We start from the raw sequence: 18,533 nt of genomic DNA on the forward strand, positions 1-18,533 counted from the left end.
GTGTGCAATACTGGCCGCCGCACACAGAGAGCTCTCTACTGAGTCTGTGGATGGACTTGGATTTGCTCCCCTTCCAATGACAAGTCTGAGATTGCTCTAGCTTCCCATTTGGGTTAAATGCCAACTAATGAAGAAAAAACAAGGTACTTTTATTATTAAAAAAAAATCATTTTGGAAAAGCAAACCACGAGACACAGATCCCAGTAAAAACAGCAAACAAACAGTCAACTCCATCATTTTGGGGCCATCAGCAAGAGAACCAACAGGAGCAAGAAGGTCTCCTACCACTGGGTGTCTCTCCTGCTCTGCCACACAGTGAGGAGCTACACATTTCCATGCAGAAAAGAAGCGGGTTAGCTGGCAGGAAGAACCATCAATTGTGAGGAGGGGGAACAGTTTGTAAGCTCCTTTTATAGGGAGAGACTGCACTTGAGAATGATGGCACCGTAATCCTTAGATTATAGCACTGGGACAAGGCAGAAAACACAGATGCTACCAATATATTCAAAGCTGTGAGCCAATAAAATTCCTTACGCTAGCCCATGTTTTGATCTTAGTTTTTAACTTTTCCTTCTTTGTATTAAAGAATTATACAAAGCACACAAAGCATCTATTGAAAGTTTTTTTCTTTGTAATATTTCGTAAAGCACCCACACCAGGATCAGGTGTCAGGGTTTGTTATGAAACAGATCCACATGACAAGAAAATCATGACTCTTTACTGAGAAGCCAAAATAACTTAAGGCCAAAGGGACTTTATCCAGTGGTAAATATATCTCTCTGAAGAAGCTAAGATTATAGAGAACAAAGAAAAATATTTGATTGGGTGAATATATTAACCATACTAAGACACTGACTCAAATCTTGTTAACTAAATTTGTGATAAGTGAGTCTTACCTTGAGCCTGCCCATAACATACTTTAAAGATAAAAATGCTGGCTCTCCACCCTGGGCTTTATTATTATTTTTCCTTTTAAGTAGATCAGCTCTAAGACATATCTTTGTTTTCTCTTTAGCTACCAAGTTTACTTTTGTTTTGCTTCTAGCAGTCACAAGTCACAAGAAAGCAATTTGTGTTGTTCACATTGGAATTAAAATCTAATTTTAAAACAGGTGGGTAACTAAGTCTTAAAAGTCAATGCACACTAAAGGAAACTCTTAGAGGAACACACAGCAGATGGTGAACAGTTAGGGAAATGTGTCGACTGTGAAGCGAGTCTTAAAGAAGCCTTGATGAGACCGAGTAGGGAGGACGCTTAGACGGCAGCTCCAGAAGCCTTAGCTTCATCTCGAGAGCAAAATAGGGTCAAGTGAAGGGAACGGGGCCATGTTCCTGTCCAGCCTGCCTCCGGCCTCAGAGCCCAGCTCTTGCCTTCCTCAAGTGTCTCAACACCAATCAAGATTCCAAAACCATCTGATGATTTCAATCAAGATTCCAAAAACATCCCATGATTTCCAACACTGAAACTTGAAACTTGATGGGGCTGACACAGCAAAGATGTGTGAGCCTGGTCAGGCCCACAACATCTCTGTCTCTGTCTGCCCCCCACCCCCATCTCCTTTTTTTTTTTTTTTAATTTTTAGTTTTTAGGTTTTTGAGACAGGGTTTCACTGTGTAGCCCTGGCTGTCCTGGAACTCACTCTGTAGACCAGGCTGGCCTTGAACTCAGTGATCCGCCTGCTTCTGCCTCCCGAGTGCCACCACCACCTGACTCTTTTCTTAAGATACTGAGTATCTTCACTATCTACATAGCATGCATTGAGCCCCACAGCTGCAACATTTTACTAGAGCTAAGTGGGAACATTTTACTAGCGCTAAGTGGGTGGTCCACTCATGGTTAGACCATGGAGGGGAAGGGGAAAACAGAAAAGCACAAATGTATCTGCTGAAATCTAGACAATATAGCAAAGCCTATAATATTTCAATAAAAACAAGCTGTTTGGGCTGGAGAGATGGCTCAGTGGTTAAGAGCACTGACTGCTCTTCCAAAGGACCCAGGTTCAATTCCCAGCACCCACATGGCAGTTCACAGCTGTCTGTAACTCCAATTCTAGGGGATCTGGCACAGATACACCTTCAAGCAAAACCCCAGTGTACATAAATAAATAAATAAATAGATAAATAAATAAATAAATAAATCTTAAAAAAAATAGCTGTTTGCTTTAGGCAACATACTTTCAAGAGTCTAGGTACTTTGAACAAAAACAGAAAATATAGTTAATAATTTTAATCTTTTAATTTTTTACATGTTTTGAGAATTTCATGAGTTAATGTATTGATATCATTTCCACCTCCTTCCCCTCTAGCTCCTCCCACTTGCTCCCCCTCTCAAATTCATGATTAATCTTTTAAAGGCGCTATTTCATTTTTTCTACCTGAAAAGTCTTATATTCTTACTTAGCAGTTTGTTAAGAGCCATCAAATTTGCCTTGGTTAGTTTTGTAAAATAAGATTTAACTACAAATCAGGGATTAACCAAAGTCTAGATTTAGAATGCATTAACTGGACCAAAGGAAAGGAAACAGCTGTGCATTTAAAGAGAACAGCATGCAACATTAATGGTATGTTGTCTGTAGTACGCATGACAAAGAGGTTTCTAAAAGAACTGGAGACTATCCCCTGGGAACCAATTCTATAGCAAGGCTACACAATAGGAAGGGCCCTCTTAACCTGTACCCTAAAACCAAGATATCTCCCACAGGATGTGGAATACAGCTTTCTACAACAGTGGTTCTGCACATTAGGAGCAACTTCAGCTCTGATTCAACGCCTGGCTTACAACCCAAAACAAGTCTGAGTCTTGGGAGAAGTGAATTTATTTTTCATTTTACTTTTTGGTTTTTTCGAGACAGGGTCTTACTATATAGCTCTGGCTGTCCTGGAACTCACTATGTAGACCAGGCCTGCCATGAACTCACAGAGTCTGTCTGCCTTTGCCTCTCAATATTTTATTTTTTGAAAAATAAAAATAACAATAATAAAAAAGCTTCTTTGGATGTATACACCTTCTCTATATGTATAGTGATGGGTTAAGAATCACCAACTTAGCCGGGCGGTGGTGGCGCACGCCTTTAATCCCAGCACTCGGGAGGCAGAGGCAGGCGGATCTCTGTGAGTTCAAGGCCAGCCTGGGCTACCAAGTGAGTTCCAGGAAAGGCGCAAAGCTACGCAGAGAAACCCTGTCTCGAAAAACCAAAAAAAAAAAAAAAAAAAAAAGAATCACCAACTTAAACTGCAATATAGACCTACTCACAAGGGCTTTAATGCATTTTAATCGATAAAGTAATGTAACTTTCAGGAAGTAAGCCAGCCATAGACTGGTTCCCAATAACCCAAGGCATTTCTAGGCTCTTTTGACTGTGAAATAATCAGTGCCTGCAGGGTGGCTCTGCACATAAGCTCATGACCAATCACACACTGTCAAGGCATGACCTGTGGAACTTTCCCATTTTAGAATACGCTTTTGGATACCAAATCAGTAACAAAAGCCAGAAGAAGTAGGCCAGAAAGCTGAGGACTGACAGCCGGATTGGAGTTATTTGTGCGAATTCTAAAGAAAAGCTGGCAGAAGTCCTGGATGCTAGGAAACCATCAGAGGTGTGGGCAAGTTCAGGGAAAGTCAGGACAAGATGACTCGGATTTGGAGGCCCCAGCGCAGCAAATGGAATTCTTTACGCTGTGGGGTTGAAGATGCCAAACCGGGGATGCGGGGGAAAAGAACTGAAACAGGAGCCAGCACAAGGAAAACAGCGTTCCTCAAGGTTCTGAGAGCTGCAGGCCGAGCACCTGCAGGCAGCAATCGGGAGGGCCCGTGGCCTGGCAGGGCATTACTGTCTCGCACGCCCTGAGCAGTCCTAAAGTAAGTGTCCCAGGAAATACTGGAGTTTGGGAAGTTAACGAGGGCCGTTAGCAGAAAGCCATGCCCAGTGCTCTCCCCTGGCCTGGGTCTCACCGATGTCATCTTACAGTACTGGAACAGCCACCGGCATGGCTTGCAAGGATAAGCATGGCAGACTGACTTCCAGAAACGGTCTACAGCCCATGGTGTCATTAGCCAACACAGCCTAAGTTAGTTTGTGCTCACAAACATCTTGAATGGCTGTTATTTCCTTGACAGAGTAATGTTTTAAAACTACTCGAAGACACTGAGTGCCCCCCCTGTCATTCTAAACGTTTTCAAAATCAAAGGACACTTTAAGACTCACCTTGTCACATTCCATTTGTGACCTGCTATTACACATGCTTTGATTGGTTTCTCTAGCGATATTCATACACTAACTTAATCAATCAAGTCTAATGTGGCCTTACTCCTGTTCAGCTCAACTGCTTCATTGTCAACAAGACCCAATGGCATTTTCTTTATTGACTTCTTCAAATGGCCAGTGACCCATGAAGAAGTGAACCCTAAGCCCCTTTCCCTGACAGGGGGCCAACATAGATGCTTACCCCAGCATGCTAACTGACAAATCTGTCACACTTCGAGGACATTCACCATGCTCTCACCAATCATTCCTACGTGGCTACAATCTCACTTCAGTAGGGCAAGGCAGTGACCTGAAATTTTAATGAAGACTTGTGGGAATAAATTTGATTCCAGAAAACACCATAGACTTGATCATTACTACCTAAGAACCCAGAAAAGCAAGGTCTAATTCTGCTCAAAACTAAGGGAAGGGTAGTTGAGTTTATACCTCAAAGTAGATTGTTTAGTTCATTAACATTTTTGTTTATAAAAACAATGCCACTGGGTGGTCGTGTCGCATGCCCATAATCCAGCACTTGGGAGGCAGAGGCAAGAGGATCTCAGTGAGTTCGAGGCCAGCCTGGTCTACAGAGTGAGTTCCAGGACAGTCAGAGCTGTTACACAGAGAAACCCTGTCTCCAAAAAAAAAAAAAGCCAAAACGTATAAAGAAAACCAAAAATTATATGATTCTATTAACTGTATATACAACTACCTATTAATATTTTATAATTTGTTTTATTTTCTGTCTTTAATATACTCAAAGTCAAGCTATATAAAATTTAGCATTCTGCTTTTTAAACTTCAGCTGCTTTCCGTTTTTAATATTCTAAGAAGGTAAAGTGAAGATACCTGTGCACAGATCCCTTTTGTATTAGGATATATTTAAACATACACCTCACCAGATTCTCTAGCACTGAAATGGTCAAATGGGTTTCCCTCAGCATCCGGGTTTAGTAACACCATTTCAAATGGGATCTCTTCCAGCTGGGGACTCTCCGTGTCGTCTGCGCAGGTGAACTTGTCTGCATAAAACACGTGCCACGTCTGGGGAGCCGGAGTCTGGGACACCGTCAGGTTGTGCTCTGTCTGGTTCATTGTCACTGAGAGAGAAAGAAAGCAGCACCTTTCAAAGCAATCTTCTCAATGTTTTAGTAAGAGAATTAATTTGAGTTTAAAAATCTTTTTTTTTTTGCCTCAAAAATTCAAGCCTGGCGTAATATTAGAATAAAGCATAGAGACTATAAAGCAGACTAAAATGAACAATTTAAGCAATAAAATGACTATAAAAGTATCAATAACATACTACAAAAGAGAAATGGTTTCATTGAAACTGAATTTTTAATAAATATTTACAAAGTTTTCAGTGGGTTAGCAACATTTGAAAATTATTTCATGTGGTAACTATCTACCAAACAATCATTTTAACCGTACGATCACAGCATGTAGCAGCCGCAACCACCGTTTTGGAAGTAACTTCCTTAATTTAAATTTTTTTGCTAGGAAAATCCTTATATCCAAAAATTATGCCTGTTTATAAAAATGTTTCTCGTAACTGGTCTTTCTTCTCCAAAGGTACTATTAGTAGTAAAAAGAAACGACAACGATCCTGGGTCAGATCCGTCCACGGGCGTGAGACACGCAGGAGAGACCCGCGAAGGCTGGGACACAGAGGTCTGTCCTGGGAGCTGGCTTCAGTGTTGTGCCAACCTGACACAAATTAGTTATCTCAAGGAGGGAACCTCAGTTGAGAAAGTACCTCCAGCAGACCTGGCTGTAAGACATTTTCCTAACTAATGATTGATGGGGGCGGGCCCAGCCCAGGTGTGTGGTGCTATCCTTGGTGGTCCTGAGTTCTGTAAGAAAGCAGGCTGAGTAAGCCAGGAGGAGCAAGCCAGTAAGGTGCATTCCTTCATGGTCTCCGCATCAGCTTCTAGCTCTAGGTTCCTGCCGTTTGAGTTCCTGTCCTGACTTCCCTCAGTGATAAACTGTGATATGGAAACATAAACTACGACAAGTATGATGCCTGAATTTCTGTGTGTACAAAATAAAGATAAGACCCACAGTAAATAACTGATGTAAAGACTAATTCTGGGAATCTTCCAGTACAGTATTTGTCACTAACTCAATGTTAACTCTGCCAGCCTCACTCCAGCTTCAATGAGACCTGTCAAGTCAGTTAAGAGCAGGGAATCTGACATCCTTCTCTAACCTGAGTGAAGGCACACACACCCCACGCACCCCCCCCCCACACACACACAACCACACACATGCGTGCACGCTCCCATTTAATTCCAGTGCTTGGGAGGCAGAAACAGGTGGATCTCTAAGCTCGAGGCCAGCCTGGTCTACAGAGCGAGTTCCAGGGCAGCCAGGGCTACACAGAGAAACCCTGTCTTGAGACCACCCCCCTGCACCCCCCCTAAATACACAGATTCTGAAAAACTGTGGCTAAGATTTCAGTTTGTGTCAAATTCTCAAAGCTCTTAGTAAGAATTTGACATGACATCAATACAGGGCTCAAATGAGACTGCTCAAATGTGGGCATGTCCTCACAAAACAAGGCTCTGTCACGTTGCTGGGTTTGCATTTAGACTTTGTCTCAATGACAGACACAAAACTGTGACATTGTATCTCCACTGTGAGGCAGCTCTGGATGCTTCTCTTTTACAGACGCATATAAACAGAAACACAGCAGTGCTTCCAAAAGTGACGCTGGATTTGGTTTGTCTCACTGTCTTTTTGCAGCCAGCCTCCTGACAATACTGTTATTGTTTTTGAGACAAAAGACTACAACACAGCATGCATGTTCTATGAGGGTGTAATTAGTATCTCAAATATTAACAAAATGTGAATCACTGAAGTAGTGTTGAATGGCTAATTGCTCAATCATTATAAAAAGAAATGAATACTGTTAACTAGAATGCATTGTAAAATACTAATGCCTAAAATGATTTTTAAAGTATACCAAATACACAAAGGGGATCATGGGCATGAGATAGATAAGAGAGCAAATTATTCTCTATGTAATATTGTATTTAACTACTTGATCTGACAGCAAATTATTTGGCATCTGTCAGTTTTTAAGAGAAATTTATACTAATTTTCAGTCTTTAACTGTCTTGTGTGCTTGTTTTTAGCTAAAATGGACAAAGTAGTTTCTAGTTTAAAAAAAAAAAAAGCCTGAGCTGGAGGCATACCTTAGTGGCAGTTCACTTACTTGTACCAACAAGACTCAATCCTTATACAACACCTCCTCCACCACACACACACACACACACCACACACACGAAAAATCTTTTATGTTGGGGATGGACCGATTGCTCAGTGGTTAAGAACACTGTTGCTTTTGCAGAGGACGTGGGCTCAATTCTCAAAACCCACAAGTGCTCACAACCACCCCTAACTCAGTTCCAGGGTATCGATTTGCAAGACTCAGCACAGATATTTCAGATTGATCCTCATTTTCAATGTGTACCAGCAGTAAGGGCAGGACAAAAATAACGAGCTTATTAAGGTTGTTATTCTGTAAAACTCAGGTTGCTAGTCTGAAAATGTACTTGTTCCTAGGGATTATTATTAAGTGGCACTATTACAGTGTCATGAAACAATGAATATGCCTTTTTCACTGAAGGCTCCTGAGTAGCAATACATTATAAATATGACCATTAGTAATTCAAAAAATTAAAAGAGATTTTAAAGCTAGGATTTTGTTAAAAAAAATTGATAAAATTGATAAAGCATACATATATAAAATATATATACACCAGCCGGTTTGTCAATTCAACACAGCCAGATCACCCTGAAAAAGGAGCCTAGGTCAAGAAATTACATCCCAGCCTGTGGGCAAGTCTGTAGGGCACTTTCCTAATTGGTGGTTGAGGAGAAAGGGCCCAGCCCACTGTGGGTGACCCTCCCCATGAGCAAGTGGTGCTGGGTTGCATATGAAAGCAGACTGAGCAAACCATGGGGAGCAAGCAAGTGAGCTGTACTCCTCCATGGTCTCTGCTTCTGTTCCCGCCCTGCTTAAATTCTGCCTTGGCTTCTCTTGATGATTGGCTATTATCTGTAAGCTGAAATAAACCCTTCCCGCCCCAAGTAACTTCTGGTCATGGACTTGATTACAACAGAGAAGAAAATTAGAACACAATGTTGTTGTTGTTTTCGAGACAGGGTTTCTCTGCAGCTTCGGAGCCTGTCCTGGAACTTGCTCTGTAGACCAGGCTGGCCTCAAACTCACAGAGATCTGCCTGCCTCTGCCTCCTGAGTGCTGCGATTATAGGAGTGTGCTACTCCCTAGCTAGAACACAATGTTTTATACAAAATACATAGGTAAAAAAAATATATAAAAACTATGTAATATAGATAAGCATATTTTTTCAGTACTTTATTTTAGGTCCTCAAATTTAACAAAATAATATTCATTCCTCTAAAATCGCTATTTCCTGTTCTATCTCTTTTGCTTGAATTGATGTATGTATGGTACGTATGTTAGGTAAGCCCAGATGCCAAAAGAAGGCATCAGATTCCCTGGAGCTGCCAGATGTGGGTGCTAAAACTGAACTCAGGTTCTCTGCAAGAGCAGCAGCCAGTGCTCTTAACCACCGAGGCATCTCTCCAGTCCCACTGTTACCTTTCATTTCATAATTCCAAAAAAAAAAATACTCCTGTCTTTGAAAGAATGGGGAAGGGAAAATAGATGCACACCAAAAAAGGTGAAAGATTTCATTAGGTTACAGTCCCACGTCTACCTCCATGCTGAAAAATAGTCATTCCAAGCAGGCAGTAATGGCACACACTTTTAATCCCAGCACTCGGGGGCAGAAGCAGGTGGATCTCTGAGTTTGAGGCCAGCCTGGGCTACAGAGTGAGTTCCAGGACAGCCAGGGCTACATAGAGAAACCCTGTCTTGAAACACTCCAAAAAAGGTAGTAATTCCAGCTGCAGCATTTCAGAGTGGGTAGGGACCTAAACATGGACCAATCTGCTTATTTTACAAAGCACAGGCTTCACAAGTCACTAGCAGTGACTTCCACTTGTGGGCTTGCACTCTGGCAATGTAGGAAATGGGTTTCTGTACATGGATAAAGGGTATGGTACAATAAGGACCACGTGGTGTCAGGAAACCAGGTGACAGCACCAAAGCCCAAGGCTGACGAAACAGCTGACAATTTATACTGAACAAGAAAAAGTTTCTGTAGTGCCAGATTAAAAAAAAAAAAATCAACTGGCAAACTTCCCTTCTTGCTAGCCAAGCACGAGGCTCTGGGACTGCTCTTCCTCCAGGCACTTATAACACATATTTCACTAACACCAGGTCTCATAAATTGTCGTTCGACAGTATACCTTGTAAACAATATGCACTGCAGTTACTGTAACTGAGATTTCATGGCATGTTGTTTTAGATTTATTAAATTTAATTACATGTGTATGTGAGAGAGGGAGAGAGAGCAAGTGTGGGTTTCTGTAAATGAGTGAGTTGTCTGCAGAGATCAGGTGTCAGATCCCCTGGAGATGGACTTACAGGAGGTTGTGAGCCATCCGACCAGAGTGCTGAGAACGGAACTCAGGTCCTTGCTGATATCTTTCTGTACACTGTGAATATATGTTGTTCCCATTGGTTAATAAGTAAGCTGCTTTGGCCTATGGCAAGGCAGCTTAGAGGCAGGCGGGAAAGGAGAGAGACAGGAAAGAGAAAGGCGGAGTCTGGAGAGACGCCAACCTGCCACCCAAGGAGCAACTTGCCAGCAGACTGGTAAACCCATGGAGCACACGCGAAACACAGATTAATAGAAATGGGTTAATTGAGAGCTAGCTAGCAAGAGGCCTGCCACAGCCATACAGTTTGTAAATAATTTTAAGCCCCTGAGTGATTATTTCATAAGAGGCCGTGGACTGCAGGGCTGGGCAGGACGGAGAAAACGCCAGCTGTACAGTAACACTCAGACCTGCGTCATCTCTCCAGCCCTAACCGTGTTTCCTCACACTGATCTGATGTATTTCTGGCACCACCACCCTTAAGGACTGTCTGTGTTGTGCTTACCCATGTACTAGTCATGCCTAGCACTGTGCATGTGACCACACAGCTGCTCAGTGAAGGGCCGAATGGATGGACACAGTTGATGGTCCTGCTGTTACTGACCAAATTTTGAAAAACTAAAACAAGAAGTGGGAATCGTGAAAATGCTGTTGAGGAAAACAGGGGGAGTCAAGGAGGGAGAGCTGAGGGAACAGCAGCTGACAAGGGAAGCCTGTGCAGAGGCCTGTGAGAGCATTAATCGAGCACAGACAATAAACTGAGGGATGAAGCCGCACAGCGGAGATCCCAGGGTTCTGCTGACCAAGCTCGGGCCTGCGAGCATCAGAGCAGGAAAACACTCAAATACTTCGATGGTGTGGAGACAAAGCAAAGGCAACATGACCAAAGGTGCTGTGTAGAAAGACCACTGGTGACCAGGCATGGTGGCGCACGCCTTTAACCCCAGCACTCTGGAGGCAGAGGCAGGCGGACTCTGTGAGTTCGAGAACAGCCTGGTCTACAGAGTGAGTTCCAGGCCAGAGAGCAGATGTTCAAAAGGGATTTGGAAGCAAACTCCGAGGACTGAAGTGGAGGAGATGGATGCGGACAGCTCCAGAAACAAGAAGCTCTGAAGAGTAGGATGGGGAAGTTGGATGGGGAGCTCGGTTTGAACACTAGAGGCGCAGAAGAGCAAAGGAGGAGGACTCCTGTACACATGTGGGATGCAGAGGTGAGCAAACATGACGGAACGGAAACACAGGGATTTGTACAAATGTCAAGATGAATTCAGAGATTCGGGGTTGACGTAAATATCTGTAATACCACTCAGACCTCTTCAGCATACCACTGATATCAGCTAATAATCTAGGTAACAAACATCCCCGATGGATACCGGTGACCAGGGAACTATTTTCTTTCCTGCTCTCACTGCTTACACATTCAGACAGCCGACTGGATGTTTAGAATGGGAACATTCTACCTGGCTTGGCTATGAGAAAACCAGCACACTTCTGTGTGAGGATGATGCTTATGAACACAGGAGAAGAAGAGAAGAGGATGGTTGCTCTTTCTCATGGATGCTAAAGTGGAGTGAATGAGAACGGCCCTCCCAGACTCATACATTTGAACACTTGGTCCCTGGTTGACGGGGCTATTTGGGAAGGATTGGGAGCTCTTCGGGGTTTTCAGAAGACTTGTGCTGTTCCAGTGTGCTCTCTGCCTGTAGCCTGTGGATCACGATGTGAGCGCCCGGCTACTGCCCCAGCTTCCTGCTACCCTGCCTGCCACCTGCCGAGTCTCTAGCCCTCTGAAACCATAAACCCAATAAACTCTCTTATAAGCTGCCTTGGTACGAGTGTCTTATTACAGCAACAAGAAAGAAGCTAAGACAGGTTCTTCACCATGTCTCCTGCAAGCAGCTAATTTCAGGGGCGTAACAGGTGGAATGGTGTATGTTCTTCATTCCTAAATTATAAAAGCCCCACTTTCTCTCTCAATGGCTAGCATCCTAATCATGAGACACTGTTGATTCAAGAAAAAAAAATGGATGAGAGCGATAATAAGGCACCTCCTGAGGCAAACCTAAGTGACGTGGTGCAATATATACTGCTACCCCACCATCACACAACTAAGTCTCCATGGCATGCTAAACTGTGTGAAATAACACGTTAGTGTTTAGTGAAGTGCTGGTCAATGTTATTCACTGCATACTACAGCCAGATAAAAATGTATCTGGTATATTAGCATGAACTACATAAACCAGAGTACAAATGAAGACTCCTTCACAAATTATTTGGACATTTAAAAACTCTTTGAACAATAAAAGGAGAAAAAGCATTCTATCCTTTGAACAAAGAAATGGTTAGCTTTTGAAAAATGCAGCCGAAAACATAACAACCAAAATATCATATCATCAGTTACGTGTACATAGTCACAAATACATACATACATACATACATACATACATATATGTGTGTGTGTGTGTCTTAGTATATACATATATCTACCATGTTGTACTATACTTCAACATTAAAGGGAGGCGGGAACACATTTAATGGTCAAAGAAAAAACCAAAATACTCACTTGTCAGCTGAGCTCTGGATAACCTCTCACTACAGCTATACCCAGGACTGGCCTCCTGTAGCTTGAGCCATTCCTGGGCTTGGAACAGGTAGAGTTTAGCTTCTTTTCCAATGGCTACTGCTATGTTGTTGATTCTGACACACAGAAGCGCATGGTCACCTTGACATTAAAACAAAAATTATCAACTAGTTTGGTCTTATAAAGAACTAAGGCAGTAGGACAAGTCTGTACCCCCATGTATCAATATGGGAATTTTATGTTCTTAAATCCCATTTATGTAAATTAACCACAGCATAAAGAACACCTCATTCAGGTGTAAGGGTTTACCCAACATGGAACGTATCTGTTTAGCTGCAGTGGCAAATGGTAATGGTTCACTGAATAAAGAGCATGATCTGGGACACCTGGACATGCATCATCATAGAATTTCTGCCTCACTCTACAATCCACTTCATTCATCGTATACATTTGTTCATAATCTATAAGACTTCTTGATGAACTATCTTTTTTTAAACGTAATAGGCTATTAGTATCTAATTATATATGCTTTTGTTGGGGGAGGGGCATTGTGAGACAGGGTTTCTCTGTGTAGCTCTGACTGTCCTGGAACTCACTACACCAGGCTGGCCTCAAACTCACAGGACTCCGCCTGCCTCTGCCTCCTGAATGCTGGGATTAAAGGTGTGCACCACCACACCCGGCCCCTAATTATAATTTCATGTGAAAATAAAACACAGGTATGTGTTTGGGGTACCTATTTTACACCCCAAACATATTTTTACACTTACGACTTTTACAGAAGAATTTTTAGACTGATGTATTGGATGAGTAATAACAAGTGAGCTCAGCTGCACAACAAACAAAGACCCCGTGGAGGGGCTAAAGCGATGCTCCACCGTGGAGAACATTTGCTGCTCTTGCAGAGGACATAGGTTTGGTTCCCAGCACCCCGTGGCAGCTCACACCATCTGAAATTCCAATTATGGGGGACCTGACTCCCTCTCACGTCCAAGGGTACCCCCATGAAAGGGACACGCATAAACTCATGCAGGAATGCACACTTACACAAAAACAATAACTTAAAAAATTAGTACATAAATATTGAAAAGTAGTCGCCTTAGGGGAAGGGATGCTAGGAAAGAGGTGAAGCAGTAGACGTCTTAAAATTTTACAATTTTCTATTCTTTTGGTTCTTCAGTTCTTTTGTTACTAGAATTATTGCTTTGGTTAAAGCTTTTCAAAAAGTTAAAATGCACAGTGTACATAAAGAGTAAGTCTCTTACAATAGCTGGTATGCTGCATCAAGTTTCACAAAGTGCCTCTAAAGTCCTTTAAACTGTAGTAAGCTGCAGTTCTGTTTCAGCAAAGCTTTATTGAATTAAACTGGAATCAACCAAAACCTGGTAAGAACTATGCATAAGAGAATTATACCTGCATAATATATAAAAGAAATTGTACATGGGCTATCCCTTCTCCAATCTGTTATGAGACTTATGAAACAACATGTAGCATATCTTTTTCATTCAGCTGATACTTGTGACACTTCCAGAACAACATCTGGGGTGTTGACAACCTAGATTATTTCATGTTTCCCCTCATATTCACAAGGTAATCATGATCAGGGTTATGTGTATCTCTGTGGGGCATGAAGAGCACAGATCTCAGCTTCCACATATCCTTCATTTACCAGCACTATCCAGATCATAGTGACAGCATGGTCAGTTCTCAAAGGACTGCCACAAGGTTATGAGACTGGAAATGTGACAAAAATACAGCAAAACTGTTTATTCAGGGGTCTCTTCTTCCTTCCCCCAGGCATATTCAGATTTTGGAAAACTGACAGGTTTTTCCTCAGATATTGTAAAACCTTCAATTTTTGTGTTTTTAAAGCATCCTTTTACACCATCAATTCGGCAAGTTTCCAGGACTTGACATTCCTTGCCACACTCATTTCTATTACCTTCTCCTAAGACCCCTACGTAGGCACACTGATATCCTGTTGCATGTAATGCAACCTGATCATATAAGTCAAAGATCCGAGCTTCATTAAGGAAATGACTCACTTGAAATGCAGTTATGTCAAATTCAAAGTACCAAGAAAACGCTGAAGCTAAGAGCGCAAATGAACTGGGGCAAAATTAACAGAATGAATCGCAAATTCATCAGCCGAAAGGGTTATCGGTTTTCCTGGGGGATACCAGGAAGTAAGAATGAAACGCAGCCCTTTCAGACAGCCCAGAGCGTATCAACCACGAAACTTTTCTAAACACTTTTAAACGCATTTCCACCAACTGAACTCCAAACACATGGTAAATCCACTACTGCTCGGTAGCGCGGTAACCAAACTGTTGAGGCAATGACAGATCCCAAATCCGCTCCAACTAGGTTTCCTGCAACCGGTGTTACAGACAAGACAGGTTCCTGGGCTGACATTCACTCACAACCGCAGGGCCCAAATGCACACAACGCGAGGCCAAGTGCGGAGTTGGGGACCGGCTCTGGGGAAGATGCAGCAGAGCGGTCCTGATTGCACGGGGAGCGTCGGGGAAATGGAAACCGCTTTCGGGTGCAGTAAGTAGGCTGCGGCCTGGTGAAGGCGCAGGGCCGCGGCGCCGTGGGGATCCAGGGGAGGCCCGGACGACGTGGCGGGAGGGAGGCGCCGCGGCCGCCGCCGCCTACCGACCCCGGGCCTGCGGGAGGCCGCGCGCCTCCATCCCTCGGCCCGCCCGGGACCTACCGTGGAATTCGAAATGGCCGATGCTCTGGCCCTGGGCGTCCCGGGCCGCAGCGCTGCTGAAGCTGCCCCGCAGGGTCTTGCCCTGGCCGCCCTGCGGCCACCAGCAGCTGCACGTGAGGGCTACCGCCAGCAGCCGCAGGCCGCCCATGCCCGCAGCCCGCTCCGCCGCGCGCCGGGCAACCGCCTAGGGCCTGCAGCCCACGTCGGCAGCGGGGGGGCGGGGCGGCGGCCGCGGGGGCGGGGCGATGGAGAGTGACGGCCAATGAGACGCGGGGCCTCCGCCACGCGCCGGAGACGGCAGCCAATCCTCGGCCGTGGCGGGCGGGACGCGCAGCGAGGCCGGTCCCCGCTTCTCCCCAGCCGTGCCGCTAGTTCGCGCCTGTTTCGAATGCAGCCCTCCGGGGATGCTGTTCGGGGACGCCCGCCACCATCACCCCAGTAACCCTCGCGCCTTCCGCCACTCACTGCGCCCTCGCGCGCCTGTCATTGACGTCCGAGGCGAGAAATGCGTGGCCGAACGATTGCTGTCGGGAAAGCTCCCTCGAAGTTGCAAAAACGGGCTTTGCTTTTTCTCTCCCGCGCCTATGCCCACTTGAATGCTGCGAGGACACTTCACGTGTCCAGACTGAAAAGCCTAACTTCTCTGGGCACCAAACCGGCTTTTCCGCCCAGGAATAGAGTTCCCAGTCTAGTTGAATTATGTCATCACCCAGCTGAAAATGACAACGACCACCTTCATTACACGTCCAATCAAATATTCATCGGCCTGTCTTCTGGTGATGGTTTTTAGGAAGCAGCAGCCACTATACTATTCAGCCGTCACTTAATTGGCTTGTGTCAATGACCTCCCTCCACCCAGTATTAACTCTACTTAACTACCGTCCATCTCTGACTCTAAAGTTACAGAATGCTAAAAACAAAACAAAACACCATTTCCCGGCATCATTTTCTTTCAAAGGGGGTTTATCGCTTTTAGTACACAACCCACGCTCTTTAGAATATGGGTTCATTTTTTATTTTATAATTTAATTTAATTTTACATATCAGCCACGGATTCCCCTGTCCTCCCTCCTCCCGCCCGCCCTCCTCCTAACACTCCCCCCCCATCTCCTGAATGTGGGTTCAAATATTTCAAATGTCCATGTCTCAAGTAATCCCTGTCCTTAACACTATCAGTTTCATAAACACCCCAAGCCTCTGTGCTGATGAGATCTGCAAATCCATTGGCTGCAGCGCTTCTTACTGGAGGACTCCTCCGTGGCTTCACTTTGTTTTATTTTTTCTAACATACTTGAAGAAGCCTTCCTGACACCCCGAGTCTGAGTTGGGTTTCAGTGGAATACCTCACTCCCCTGTCAGGTCACTTACAATGCAGTACTGTAAATGACTTCCCGTTCTTCTGACTTTCTCTATTGTAAGTTGCAGAAGGTCAGAGATCGTGATAGTCTTGATGAAAGCAAACGTAGGAATCCCAAATTATTTCACGAATAAGTGTGTACAAGTAATTTTCATTCAACAAGATGTTTTTATAACATAAAAGCACGTCCTCACAACATACCTCACCCTTTAAATAAAGAAACCCCATCTCTTATCAGCATTTTCAGCACTCCTGGCTTCCCAAGGGAATAAGGGTATTAATATTTTAAGACTTTTAAAAATTACCCTAGTTCTTTTTAAATACAAGTAATTTTCATGCAGCTTAGAAAAACATACACAGTCAAGTGTATAGAGCAACATTTTACATTCTGACTTCCTAATCTCCTTGCCAATTACCCAACACTGAAAGGTGGCTTTGTTAATATTTCAGGTGGATCTTTTCAGATAAGCTTCTGCAAATACATGTGGTATGAAACTAAATTTGCCTAGAGACTGCCCACGGTATTTTGAATTTCTGTGTAGCAGCTTCAACCTAACTTAGGGAGCTTCAGCTAACCAACAGACTCCCAACTGATCAATTATGCCTGGATGTAGAAGATGCATTGTAACATGGGTATCTTTGAGAAGGCACAATTAGATCTATAACCTGTTAAGTCTTTCCTAAACATTAACTTTTTATAAAAAAGATTTGTTATTTTTTTTGTACAGGAATTTGCTTACATGGTATTTATGTGCCATAAGGGTACAATGCCCATGGAAGCCAGAACAGGGCTTCCAATACCCTGGAGCTGGAGTAACAACAGATGGTTGTTAGCCATCATGTTGGTGCTGGGAATCCAACCTGGCTCCTCTGAAAGAGCAGTGTGTGCTCTTAACCACTGGGCCATACTCCCCCCCCCTCATCTTTTTTCATACATACTGACTGCCTATGTGGCGTGGTGGTGCTCTCTGAACCTTTCTTCCTGAGTGTTGCCTCGTTTTTCATTGTTTGCTAAAATAAAACTCTAGTAAATTTAGCTTGTCTAAACTTTTAGTAGTATTATTGATATGCCAAGAACAGGGGTTGGGCAGTTCCTGAAGGAAAAGCAGAACACCGGCTTTGACTACTGTCAGAACTTTTCTTTCGTCTCGTGTTTTTCTTCTTGATCAGTAATGCCGCTCTTACACCAAAGACAACCTTTTGACGCCTCTGTTCACCTGAAAGAGTATGGCTGCCAACCATCCCCAGTTGGGAGAACCTCAGAATTCATGAAGAGCAAGCAGACTATATCAGAACAGTTCTAATATACCAGGAGCAATGAGCAATTTCATCATGAACCTACTTGTTGACGAATGTTTGTTCTGACAGATCTGGTCCCAGATAAATGAGAGACCTGACCTCCACAGAGCAGAGACCGTGAGCAATCATATCATTGACCTCTATGTTGATGAACACTAAGAAAGAGGAAAATAAATGGTTCTGCACGGTTGGGATGTCCGTTGCTGTTAAATTGAGTCGAGGAAAGACTCCAATAGTCTTGGCACTCAAACTGAGAACTGAAGGAGTATGGGTAAACACTGACAGTCCATGAAAGGGCTTCTGGGCCAGGGCAGAAGCAGCTTGATAATACAGTCAGGGCGGGGAGGAACATGATGGAGCAGAGTGAGCAAACGGGAGAAGAGAGTAAGGTCCAGTAGGGGAATCTACCAAACATCTTTACTATGATTTCAAGCAGCCTTCACAGTCTGTGATAAGATTAACAGTGGAACATAACTTTGCGGGGCTGGAGAGATGGCTCAGAGGTTAAGAGAACCGACTGCTCTTCCAGAGGTCCTGAGTTCAATTCCCAGCAACCACATGGTGGCTCACAACCATCTGTAATGAGATCTGGCGCCCTCCTCTGTATACATAATAAATAAATAAAACAAAAAAACCATAACTTTGCAGTGCAACTTTCCCATTCCCATGCCGCATACATCCCCGAGGTTTCTGCTCGGGGGGTGTTGCCACTTGAAGTACAAAAATGCAGACATCCATTCGTAACTCCGAACGTCCACGTATCTCCCACGCCGGTTCCACTCGCCTAGCAAACCTTCC

At 43.9% G+C, this 18,533-nt stretch overlaps 1 protein-coding gene across 2 annotated transcripts in view; it reads right to left on the reverse strand.

The window, feature by feature from the left end:
• The window catches only part of Gpr180 (G protein-coupled receptor 180), a 27,806-nt gene extending 12,529 nt beyond the window's left edge, over window positions 1-15,277 (reverse strand). Inside the window, exons 1-3 of one of the 2 annotated variants that reach the window (XM_028868207.2) lie at window positions 15,080-15,277; window positions 12,343-12,501; window positions 5,144-5,344 (exon numbers count right to left, since the gene is read on the reverse strand). In XM_028868207.2, coding sequence (XP_028724040.1) covers window positions 5,144-5,344; window positions 12,343-12,501; window positions 15,080-15,227 — 508 coding nt within the window. In that variant the 5' untranslated portion in view covers window positions 15,228-15,277. The remainder of the gene's footprint in view (window positions 1-5,143; window positions 5,345-12,342; window positions 12,502-15,079) is intronic. The other variant, XM_028868206.2, reaches the window with a different exon arrangement.
• Between the last annotated feature and the right edge of the window lie 3,256 nt (window positions 15,278-18,533).

Source organism: Peromyscus leucopus, chromosome 9, assembly GCF_004664715.2.
Source record: "Peromyscus leucopus breed LL Stock chromosome 9, UCI_PerLeu_2.1, whole genome shotgun sequence".
Classification (NCBI taxonomy): domain Eukaryota; kingdom Metazoa; phylum Chordata; class Mammalia; order Rodentia; family Cricetidae; genus Peromyscus; species Peromyscus leucopus.